Source organism: Nestor notabilis, unplaced genomic scaffold (genome assembly GCF_000696875.1).
Source record: "Nestor notabilis isolate BGI_N333 unplaced genomic scaffold, ASM69687v1 scaffold17155, whole genome shotgun sequence".
NCBI lineage: Eukaryota > Metazoa > Chordata > Aves > Psittaciformes > Psittacidae > Nestor > Nestor notabilis.
The window spans coordinates 79,003-91,673 of record NW_009928202.1 but is presented as its reverse complement, the minus strand read 5'-3'; the positions used below and the strand labels follow the sequence as shown (position 1 = coordinate 91,673).

Sequence of the window (12,671 nt, the reverse complement as noted above, 5' to 3'; positions counted from 1 at the left end):
AGCAGGTTTGGTCTGTCTGGAGTATGTCACGTGCAGAGCTGTACAGGTGTATTAGTTACATCTTTAAGTTGTCTGTGCTATATGACTGACCACAATGGAATTTTGGGCTGTTTTTCAAGTGCTGGCATCGTGTTGAGCCATGAAAGGATGTTTTTTTAACGTGTAGAGGAGAAGTAGTACATTAATGTAAGAGCATGTGTATGTCTGTGTGTGTGGTTCGGGGCTCTTGAAGGGCTGCAGCATGTTATCTTGGGCTGAAATTGCTGCTTCTCTTTTATAGAATCACAGAATGGTTTGGGTTGGAAAGGACCTTAACATCATCCAGTTCCAACCCCCTGCCATGGGCAGGGACACCTCACACTAGACCATGTCACCCAAGGCTCTGTCCAACCTGGCCTTGAACACTGCCAGGGATGGAGCATTCACCACTTCTTTGGGCAGCCTGTTCCAGGGACTCAGCACCCTCACAGTAAAGAACTTCTGCCTTAGATCTAACCTGAACTTCCCCTCTTTCAGTCTGAACCCATCACCCCTTGCCCTATTGCTACAAGGGGTTGGAACTAGATGACCTGAAGGTCCCTTCCAACCCAAACCATTCTCTGATTCTATATACAGTGAGTGTGCCGCCAACCAGGAGAAAAAATTACTGAGTTTCAAGGTCTTATTTCTGCCTTCTTAATTTGGAAAACTGTAGCTGGGTGGCATCATTTCACTCTCAAACATCTTAAGCTCATACACACAATTATGAAGCACAAACAAACCCATATTCTTGCACCCAGACAGCCCCTGACTCCTGACCATCAGCTTCCCGGGGCTGGCGGATGGGCACAGGCTCTATTTTGGATCCAGGGGCTTTCCCAACCCCAACCCCTCAGGGTTCTGGAGCTCAGCCCTGGCGACCAACACTGGGCTGGACTTTCCCAGCAACTCCCCACCCAGAAGTGAGGATGTGGCTGTGATGAGCACCAAGGGACCAGGACTGAGCCTTTCAACGCAGACATGACCACTGACACTTAAACATCACTGGGACAACACTATAAATCACTATATAGATACGTGTGTATATGTGTGTGTGTGTGTGTGTGTGTCACACATACGTACACAAACCCTCTTGGTTTCTTTTTATTTACCTGGTCCAACACTGTGTGACTGAGTCAAACAACTGAGAAAGAAGAAATGAGGCTTGGGGGGAAAAACCACACTGAAAAAGAAAGCATTTATTAATTAATTTATTGAACTTGCATGTGCATTTGTCTCACCAGTTGTTGGCGTTCACAAAAAAACCCCTTTGAAATCGACAAAACTTTCAGTAAACTCAATGAACACTCTGTAAAGTATCTAATGATAAGAAAGTTGCAGAAAATTCTTCACTTGCACAGCCTAAAATGTGCTGAATATCGAAGAAACCCCCCCACCAACCCCTTTTTTATTCAAAGATGGTTAAAAAAGTTGACGCAGTGGCTCTAGGTCAGCATGTCGTTGCCTTTCCTGGTGCAGCCTGTTTTCCTGAGTTGTCAAGACTACAAAACAGAAGCACCCGGAGCGTGGTGGGTGCCTGGTGGGTGCTGCTTCGTGGTGGGTGCCGGGCGCGGGGCAGCAGGAGCCAAACACGGTTTCTTTAGTGTCTTCTTACAATGTGCAAACAGGGTTAAGAAGAGGAAGCAGCGAGGAGTAAGACACAGATATATGAACACTGGTTCCACGTTCCAGCTCATATTCATCCCCTCTCCTCTTTTTATTCGTAATCATTTCTCTCCCCTCAAATACTCTTCACCTTTTTAAGGGCAGTACTAAAGGAGCTTCTTAACTATTGGCAACTCTTTTGTCTTTAAGAACCAGCTCCTGCCGGGTTCAGCTGTTTGGTTATAATTTACTACAATAAATAACAATTAATTTATTCACTATGAAATTCCATAATAAGAAAGAAACTAGCTGCGTTCCCACAAAATTGGCTTCGTGGTTCTTAATGATACTGCAAAATGAGGTCAGTAAGGAAAAAAAAAAACCAAAACCCTTGCAAAACATGGCTTTTGTATTCTACATAATTAAAAAGAACTAATCATTAATAAATAAAATTCATTTATCATTGAAATAATTATGAAGCACTTCTAAAAATTTTAAAGGCAAATCTATTTAGGCCTAACAGTTAACATGCAAAGTCATCCAACAAAGAACACAAAATTGTACCGCAGTAGTCAACTGTTGCATCAACATTCAAAAAGGTCTAGACAGCAGCACGACTTCTTCTATATGGCAAACGTCTCGTCACGCATCACAAGGGGCTGTCGGAGCTCTGGAGGATGGAGGGTGGGCTCCTGCCATCCCTCCCCACTTCCAGAGTGTGACAGAAGTAACGGAGAGTATGTGATACCAAAACTGGCTTTGCGGTGGTGTATAATGAAGGGACCACCACGGCGCCAGGACATCACCCTGGAGCAAAGGTCCATCGGTTGTGTGGGCTCCCACCACTGGAAAACGGGGAGGGAGACCCCAACAATGGCTCCTATGCAGCAGCAGCACTGGTAGTGCCCAAAGCCATCCAACCAGTGCTCCCACAAGCATCAGTGACCACCGGCTCCTCGACGGTGGGATGAGCGCTCGCCTCACCCCAGTGGAGACTCTGCAAAACCTTCCAACTACCTCAAGGTGGGATTTGGGATTTCTTTGTTCCTGTTTTCAAAAGGGTTATAAAAGTAGGAAACTTGTCAAATTCTTGCTAAGTTACACTTATTACTTCAACTAACACAACGGTACGTGACAAAGTACTGCAAATTATCAAAACGTACTGTACAGAAAGTTACAAATTCATTGCAAAATACATTGCGCTGCCATGACCGAGAGAAAAAGTGCTTTTTTGTGTGTCAGAAAAGTGTTCTTCTGAAACAGAAGTGCCGTAGCCTGCAATAAAACTCAGGTGTTTCGCTCTGGTTGTGCTATCCCCAACCAATTACCTTTCCAACCTTGTTTGGTGCCTTCAACCTGGATGGCTGAGAAGACAACAGCGCTGGGGAGCGATGCGCGGCGGAGCGTGGCCACCCCGGTCCCTCGCAGCCCTGGGGAGCATCTCCTGGGGTTTATACACCACGTTGGTTCTTTGGGGCAGGTTTTCCTCCACAAGGTTTCGCTGGTCCCTGCCCGCAGTTCCTGCCGGCTGGAATTCCTGCGCGGCCGATATCCAGACACCGAGTTCCTCCCGGAAAGTCGCTGCTTCAGCGATGCCGGTGCTGCCTCATGAGGGGCACGATGCAGGAAGGGGGCCCAGCCAGTTTGAGAAAGGGGTGTCTCAACAGTTCCTGTGCTGTGGCTCTTTGCGAGGGCTCCCGCACCAGCATCGAGTCCAAGAAGCCCCGGAGGACCGAGGAGACCTGCAACATCGCACTGGAGTTAGGGTGGGCAAAGACACCCGTGCCCAGCCTATGCTGGGTCTTGTGGGAAGACAAGGGACACCCTGAAATTTTCTATGGGAACAGATGGACTGAGCTGAAGGACCAAGCGTCTTCTATGTGCTGTTAATGTGGTACTGGGGCATCAGTGGGGTGCAGACCAGGACACGCTGCACAGCTTTGCGTGAGAAAAGCTTTAACACTCACTGAAGGGCTCAGGTCTGATTTTAGCAGCACACCCAGAATGGGAGGTACCCAAAGGCTCTGGCACTGGGCATGGATGCACCAACCCATCTGCAGTAAGGCTGATGTCCCGACTTGCTCTGCTCCTTGGGCAGGGTGGGAAGTGCTGGGAGCATGAGGCTCTGCCCAGCTCCCTTCACTGTCCCTCACTGCAAAACCAAAGCCAGGGCTGGGCACAGAAGGCCACGATTTGTTGATGGCTTTTGTCCTGCATCATCTTCCACATGAGTGAGTCCGATGTAGGACCCACTGCTCAAGGTGGTGCCTTACAGATGCAATGGGCATGCAGCGTGTAGCTGTGGTTTTACTAAGCCTTGTCACCTATGGGAAGTCTGACCTTGTGCATGTCCTTCACCCGCGGCGGTAAGTTGTCCCGGATCCGGCGCATGGCCTGCAGCGGCGGCTCGTTGAAGTAGGGAGGTTCACCATCTATCATCTCTATCACCATGATGCCCAGGGACCAGATATCCACCTGCAACACACCATCAGTCCCTGAACACCACTGGTAGTGCAGAGAGGGGGTACAGGCTCCACACTAGGGGTCATGCAACCCTCTGAGCTGGCTCATGCTGTCCTACCTGCTGTGTCCAGTCTAAGCCAACAGCCTGGTGAACCATCACCATAAATCTTGCCTTTTTAAACCAGCTCACACCAGTTTTTCTCTTCTGAGCAGTAAATGAACTGAAGAAATAAATTAGGAACCTGAATATGCAGCTGATTTAGGTGATGGCCACTGGAAGAACTGCTAAGGTACGCTCATTTGAGAGGCTGGCTGCACCTTCCTGCGCTGCATCCCAGCTGCACTGCTTTGCACCCACTGAGTATGTATCCCAGGGTGGCTCTGCAGAAAGGTGCAGCTAGTGGGTGAGCAAAGAATGGTTCAGCTGCTGTGAAATCAGCGACGCTGTGTCCCCTGCACCCTAAAGATGAAAGGATTTGAGACCCCAAGGCAAGTGCAAGTACTTCATACACCCGGGTTCCAGGCAGCACAGGTAAGTCCATGTGTAATCGCTTTGGAAAGGGATTTTTAAGATGGATTCAGCTCCAGCTTAAGAAAACCTCCACATCTTTTCCTTTATTTTGGTCCCGCTCCAGAATCCCAATCCTCTGATGACTGTAGTTTCTGTCATTTGCCAGCCCAAACAGCGCCAAGGCCAGTTCATGCAGCTTTTGCTCTTTTGCCAACACAGTCCTTCAGCTTAAATACGCTTTTTATTTTCTTTTCCTTTCCCTTCTGGTGGGAAACTTAATGTAGCCGTATATTCAGCCACTTCCTAATCCCTTCAGTGCTATCAATGGGCTAATAATAGCTGTTATCATCCCTGAAACGTCTCCTACACCACCACACGTCCTGGGTAAGCAGTGTCTCCCGTCTCAGGCCTTGGCTCACTTCCCCCTCTAAGTGTGTGTGTGCATATACATGTGCGTGTGTACGTACATGTGTCTGTGTGTAAATACACCCCTGTATTTGTCTGGCAGGTTTGCTCTCTGCAGCTGTTACTACAGGCACTACCAAGCAGAAGATGACTCCCCTCACCACGCAGAGGAGGCAAACGCAGCCGTGCCTCCGGCTGGGAGCCGTGAGTCACTGTCACGGCTGAGCACAGGATTGGGGATTGCTCTTCCCAGGCTGGCAGCGCACGAGTGCTGTGACTCAGAGCTTCCTAAGGGACGGTTTCGGCACTGCGGAGCTGCCGGGTGCCCACCTCGCTGCTCTCACCTGCAGGGCTCCAGTACAAATGTGTGAATCGCATTTGTCAGACCATTTTGCAGCACTTAAAACAGTTCCCACAGATCTTTTCCTCCCCTCTGTCTTCCCAGCTAATGAGAGCAACGACTGCAAGGAAGGAGCCAATGTAATGCTGCAACAGAGGGTGGCGATCCAACCCACCCAGCTGGCTCTTGTCTTTGGGATCCTATAGCCAAATGCATGCCTTTGCTAGCACCCCTCCAGAGGAAGGGGCTCTCAGGCTGCAGCTGGGTGAAAGCAGAGTGGATCTCTGCCTGCAGGTCTGTGATGTGACCTGCCTGTGTGGTACAGGCATGTGATTTGCCTGTTGGTTTGGCACATGCAGGTGTAAACACCTGTAACTGCAGCTCCAGCTTAATACTAAAGATCATCAAAGGGTCTTTGATGATGTGAAAATGATGCCAGTTTCCCTTAATCCAGCACCCCAAGCTGTGATCTGTAAAGACACTACATTGTTTAGTGCACTAAATGGAGTCGTTACTGAACAACTTGGTCTTGAAGAAATACTTTAAAACGAGGCTGATGTAGCACTCTGGGGCAAACATAATTGCTGCTGTTGAGCATAGCTGTATGAATGCACTTGAAGTGCTCTGTCACGCTCGGTGGGGTTGCCTAAGGCACCATGTGGAGGGAAAATGCCTACTCTGGGTCCGTGCTGTGCTCACCTCAGTGCCGTAGGGCAGGCGGGATATCACCTCCGGCGCCATCCAGTACGGTGTCCCGACCAGTGACTTCCTCCTGGGGACCTCCTTTGACACTTGGGCACAGAACCCAAAGTCAGACAATTTTATCTGCAAAGTAAAGAAAGAGAAAAAGCCCCTTCTGAATAACAAGGTAAATCCTCTGAGAGCCATCTCCAGCTGCAGCTGGGGGGACAGGGAGGGAGATGCCAGGTTTCGCTGGGATAGGACAGCAGCATGACTCTGGAAGTGTGGCTGGAGATGGCAACAGAGCCCAGGGAAACATGCAGCTCATTCAGACGAAGGCCAGGGAAAGAAGTGAGAGGGGAGCTCGTTGCTAAGATCACCTGTCGTAGCTCATTGCCTCTCCACCAGCAGAAGATGCAGAGGTGATAAATGGCTTGTAATATTTAAAAAACAGAAGGAGAGCAAAAAATTCTGAAGTCACAGTGTTTCATAATGAATCTATTATTGCATACATATATGTATCTGATTTGTGTAGCCTAGGTATGTACACTATATACAATAATGTACATATTTCAAGCGATACACACCACTCCCATTATTTGCATCAGATGTATGATCCATGACTTTGCCAGAGAACAGATGACACAAGTGGTGTTCACCTCGTTTTCCTTCACGACAGAGAGCAAGATCTACCACTCACAGAAAGCAATGTCCCTGCCAATGTGTTTTCAAGACCAGGACCTCACACTGTGCACTACCACAAAAGAAACCGTCTTCTGTATGAAGCAGGGGAGCTAACTTGGGGAGGGCAAGGAAGGGTACAAGACTCTTCCAAAATGGTTGTAGGAGATAAGGGCACCTGCTCCCTTTGCTTGGGAACGTGGGAATTAAAGACGGTTCTGTCCTTGAGTAGCTGTGGCAGTGACCTGAAATAGCAATAATGGGATACAGGAGCACTCCAGAGAGCGGCTCCCGCTGCATCATGTGCCTGCTCACACTTTTATGCCAGCCTTTTTTTTCTCTTACAACAAAAAGTATGGAAAATTATCACCTCCCCCTCCTTGTCGCTGCACAACACCAAGGTGAAACCTCCTCCAACCCAAACAAGCTGAGTGCCGGTGGCATCACCCCCTTCCAGAAACAGCTGGTTCCTTAAGGCTGAAGTGTTGTGGGTTTTCACCCCAAGTATTTATTGGGGGCCTAGAAGCTTCCATAAGGGTTTTCGTGGCCATTAGCCTATGCCCCAGCACCCCCAGCTATACAACAGTGACTCTTGCCCAGGTCCATAAGCCAGGTAATTGATGCCTGGGGATATGCCATGAGCCCAAGTAGCCCCAGGACAAGTGGGAAGTTGCATAAATCCCTGTGTTGTGTAGACCACCACTTCATTATCAGCATGGGTTTGTCTTCTGTACTTTTAGATTCACTACAGACATTACTTTTATACAGCTAAGGGTATTATTTTTATCAGAATTATGATTGTTGGTATTTCTAAAACAAAGCCAATAATAGCCAAGCTCTCCGTGCTAAACGTATTTCTCAGTTTATAGGATGAAGAATGGGAAAAATAATGCATATTTTGGAAGCAGAGCTTAATCTGCTTTTGTAGCAGCACAAGAGGTTTTGCATATCTATTGCTCATTCGAGTACATAAAAGAAGAGGATTTTCTAAAAAAAGGTAATTGCACCACACAGCCATGAAGAAATCTGCAATGCAGATAATAAGTACTGGAGTAATGAGGGTAATGAGGCACTGTGTGCAGATCCCGAGAGCAGATCAGATGCTAATTCAGCAACACGGATTGAAATCGCAACTGAACAACTCCTACACACACGGAGTTTTCTTCCCTCGACAGGATTAGCAGGAAGAAAATCCCTCTCCCTTGGTGAAGTGGGAATCAAATTCTATAGACAAGGCTTTGATAGGGAATCAGACCAGGCCTGGAAGCCAAGAGCTTTACCTGCTGAAGGAGAAGGTGTAGATTTGGTTCCAGACTGATTGTGAGCTCTTGGGCTCAGATGAACCCACTAAACCTTGCTTTACACATGTGTGTAAGGCCAGCGGAGCAACCCTGAAAGCCCTGCTTGTGGAACTCACTGGCCACGAGTGCACTAGTTTCTACCCAAATTATCCCAGTGGGGCCATGAGGTGAGATGCAAAGTAGTGCCTAACTCCAGCAGAAATTAGGGTCTCCTATTTAGGAGTGATTTGCCTCCTTCCACCCGAGCCTTTGTGTGCCCCAAGTTTTAGGTGCCTTAGGTTTTGTGTACTTAAATACTTAAATAAGCAATACCACTGCCCAAACCCACCTTTCTGTTTGTAAGGAAATAATTTCTTTGGGACCAAACACTGCTGAAGCACTGTATCTTTTTTGTGTGCAAACTTTGTTTTGCTTACTGAGCAGGTCACATGCAGCATTTTGTCTCCCTCTCTTCCCTCTCATTAAGACCACAAAGGAAAACCAATTCGCTGACAGCAGCATCCCATCCAAGGAAATGGAAGCATGGCACAGGTATTACCAAGAACCTTCTAAGTGTGGTATATGGTAAAAGCTAATCTCACCATTAGGGGAGTGTTTCAGCAGCAATGCAGCTTATTTCCTATCCATATAGATTGATGTTAGCCTCCTAACTAGGTTGGGAAAACAGAGCAAATGTATAGAAGGATCACTAAATGCAGTGAACAGAAAATACTTCAGAGAGGCATCAGAGGAGGAGTGGTGCAGCATAAAAGAAGGTCTCCTGCCACCCAACTATCATCCATGTGGTGTAGTTTCTTCTGCCACTGCCTTTTGATGGCTCTGATCCCTCACAGGCACTCTGCACACAGTGTGGGTGTCCATCACCAGGCAGGCCAGGCCTGGGTATTTCTGATTCGGCTCTCTAAGAAGTTACTCACAGGTCATACCCCTTGGTTTCACACGCCTGGCTGAACGTGCACAACTATTTTCATGCCAGCCCCACGAGATGGCAGGGGAAACTTTGGGCACTCACCCTCCCATCGCTTGTGAGGAGGATGGAGTCGCTTTTGATGTCGCGGTGGATGACGCCTTGGTTGTGCAGGTAGGACAGGGCTCTCAGGACAGACAGGCAGACCGTGGCTATCTGCTCCTCGTTCATCCTGAAATGGCAAAGTGCAAAAACAAGCTGAGTGTTAAAGAAGACAGCGGGAAAGGGGGAGTGAAGAGGCACAAGTGCCCCTTCACACCCGTGTACAGCCAGACAGGAGATCTTTTAGGCAATGGATCTGTGGGCTGATCCTCTGGTCTGGTTTCTGTCCAAAAAGGGAAGATGAGGGGTGAGGAACAACTCCACAACAAGGTGTGGGTAAGTCTCCCTGCAGCACTAGAAAAGCACAGAATACTGCCTGATGCAGCCTGTTACAGTGAGCCTGTTTCCACAGGGAAATAATGGAAATGCCTTATTTTCAGTAAACTCACTGCTTGCCAAGGAGGGCAAATCACTACTGGAATGGGAACAGGCATGAAATAATATGAGTAAAAACACTCTTAATTGTGCAGGCAAAACATCAGGCCCTGGGTGTAGCTCTTCAAGAGCACTTCCTTGCTTTTATGCCTTCTATAAAAATATTCAGGGTATTTCAGCAGAAGAATAAACAAGAGTCCTCGTTTCTGTGCATGAGTGCAAAATGCCACCCTGGAAGAAGCCGCCAGCCACAGCACAGTGGTGATGGCTGGGGTGGGTTGTGCACCCTAGTACCACTGCCCCAGCTCTGGATCATAGAATCACAGAATCAGATGGATTGGAAAAGACGTTTAAGATCATCAAGCCCAACCTCTACCCCAGCACTGCCAAGGCCACCACTAACCCTGGCACTGAGGCCTCGTCTACACGGGGTGTGAACACTTGCAGGGACGGTGTCTCCAGCCCTGCCCTGGGCAGCCTGTTCCAATGCCTTGAGCACCCTTTGGGATGAAACTGTTCCTAATATCCAGTTTAAACCTCCGCTGGTGCAGGTGGATGTCTCCAGCAGGAAAACACCCGTGGAGATTTCTGCTGTAACTTTGTGTGCCATTTACAGTATTTTAGCAAAATCTTTGAGGGAAGGTCATGCAATGTTAAAAAACCCCCAGAAGATTAAGGAAAGACTGTATTTGAGTTAAAAAAGAGATGACAGCTCTTAAGAAGTGGTGTCCTGGGAACATCTGTTTGCGGTTAAACTCCTGTCACAAATATCTAAGATAGAGCTTTGAATGTTTCAGGGAGCAGGAGTTAACAAATGACTTGCAATATTGTGATTTATTTTGGCACATCGGCTAAAAAATAAACCGCCGTGTTACAACTCTGCTTCTGGTAGGATCTGAAGGCATCACTAAACGATGAGAGAAGACAGGTTTTCTAATGTACTATTCCTTGCTTTTCTTCTCTCTCACCACAACACTCTCCCACTTGGTTTGGTATGGAAATTTTTTTATTCAAGAGGAAGAAATTAAACAAAGAATTCCTCTTTCCCATCTCATTTTATCCTACATAGCAGGAAAAGATGAGTGAAGAGCAGATGTAAAGTGGGCTGTAGTATCTAATGTCTCCACTCAGAAGAGGAAGAACGGTTCCAGACACTACACCTTTTGTGCTGGCAAATCACCTTCTTTAAAGGGATGCTATTAACTGAAATATGGGAATGAGCTCTACCATAAGCACAAATATTCTGATAGAAAAATACTTCTCCCATGATGTTTTAGGCTTGGGTTGCAGTTAACATTTCTGACAGTGTGGTTACATGTGTTACGAGTATGGTGAGAAATCACCCTTAGAACTGATGTAGTTACGACAGCAAAACCAACAATACAGATCACCAAATGGGGACAGGAAGATCTTTTTTTGCCATTTTAGGAAGTAATAATGGATAAAAGTTGTGTTGCTGCTAAATTACCTCCTGAAGAGTGAGGAAATCTCCATCTACCACAAGCCCTGTCAGATATTTCTTTCCTTTCTATTTAAAAAATGCTGGTACTGACAGGAATTCACCTGCACTGGCTTATTTATGTTGGTAAAGTGAGCATGCCACAGGATGTGTATAATATATATGTAAGAAGAAGGCTGCTCTAAGAAGGCTGTGTGAAGACCTCATAGCAGCCTTCCATTATCTGAAGGGGGCCTACAAGGATGCTGAAGAGGGACTATTCATCAGGGACTGTAGTGATAGGACAAGGGATGATGGGTTTAAACTTAAACAGGGGAAGTTCAGGTTAGATATAAGGAAGAAGTTCTTTACTGTGAGGGTGCTGAGGCACTGGCACAGGCTGCCCAAGGAAGCTGTGAATGCCCCATCCCTGGCAGTGTTCAAGACGAGGTTGGATGGGGCTTGGAGCAACCTGGTCTAGGGGAAGAAGGGGTGTTGGAACTAGATGATCTTAAGGTCCTTTGCAACCCAAATCATTCTATGATTCTATGATTCTAAATACACACACATATGCATATACAGCTATACACATACATACAGATGTGTATTTATGTACATATATTTTTCAAGCATGTAGATCGTGTGTATTTTTATGTTTGTATATATGTATTTTGTATGTATACAAAAAATCAATAAATACATGTATGAAAACACATATATAGAGCCAGGAGGTACCCAGCTTCCCTCAGGAGGTGAGGTCTGGAGGGCACAGCCCGGAGGCACCCATGAAGGAAACCACAGGATCCCTCCTGCCTGGCTCCTGCTGCGGGCTTTACCCAACCCACCTCGTGTGAGTCACTATGTCTGTCAATGCGCCGCCCTCCAGAAACTCCATCACAACCCACAGCTCATCGCCAACAAGGTAACTGTTGTACATGTCAACCACGTTCTCATGATGGTAATCTCTCATGATTACAACCTGTGAGGAAGAAAGGGAACGTATGTGAATTGCTACAAGCATGATCTGACACTTTTCTGACCTTATTTTCCACTGTACTTTCCTCCTTGTGCTTAGTAAAGGTGCTGCTGTGAATCACATCCTCCCTAATCCTTATGCCAACGCATAAACAAAATCAATACATTTACATAAAGGTAACAGTCATTGTAAATGCATTAGGAAGAGGAAGAATCTTTAGTTGCTACAGTATAAGTGGTAGATAATTGGGTTGGTTTTTTTTCAGACTGCAGGGACAGGACTATTGATTTCATTGTTTTTTTATTGCCAGTTGCTTTCAGTAAAACAGGTATGTTTTACCTGATCAATTGTTCAACCCATCAAAGTCGTCTTCATAATGTATCCAACAGTACATGGCACAGAATATTAACAGAATGCTGGTAAAATAGTCATAAGATGACTCAAATCCCACATCTAAAAGGGACTGTACAGAATTAGGACCAAGTAAAGGCAGCCCAGCTAAGGTGGTGACCATGACCACATGTACTGAGGGGTGTCAGAAAGGTGATCAGCAGAGAAAACACCAGGCAGGGAAGGCTTCATTACAGACAGATGAATTTCAGCACTGCTGGAAAGAAGTTTCAGATGACACGAGTGACTGGAGCATGTCAGGGAAGCGGCTTGGTCCTGCACAGCATGTAGGACCTGCTTCAAGATGTTACCGTTCAAGAGATGCTTGGTTAGAGCTACCTCAAGGCAATCCAGTGCAGTCTTCCAGCAGAGGCAAGGCCAAGCCAAAATAGCCAATACAGTCATGAATTGAGGGAAG

At 46.9% G+C, this 12,671-nt stretch overlaps 1 protein-coding gene across 1 annotated transcript in view; it reads right to left on the bottom strand.

Moving 5' to 3' along the window:
* Positions 1–3,105: 3,105 nt before the first annotated feature.
* PAK7 (p21 protein (Cdc42/Rac)-activated kinase 7) overlaps positions 3,106–12,671 on the bottom strand; it is a 42,433-nt gene continuing 32,867 nt past the window's right edge. The window contains exons 5-9 of the mRNA XM_010014410.1: positions 11,733–11,866; positions 9,018–9,144; positions 6,042–6,167; positions 3,964–4,098; positions 3,106–3,365 (exon numbers count right to left, since the gene is read on the bottom strand). Coding sequence (XP_010012712.1) covers positions 3,210–3,365; positions 3,964–4,098; positions 6,042–6,167; positions 9,018–9,144; positions 11,733–11,866 — 678 coding nt within the window. The 3' untranslated portion in view covers positions 3,106–3,209. The remainder of the gene's footprint in view (positions 3,366–3,963; positions 4,099–6,041; positions 6,168–9,017; positions 9,145–11,732; positions 11,867–12,671) is intronic.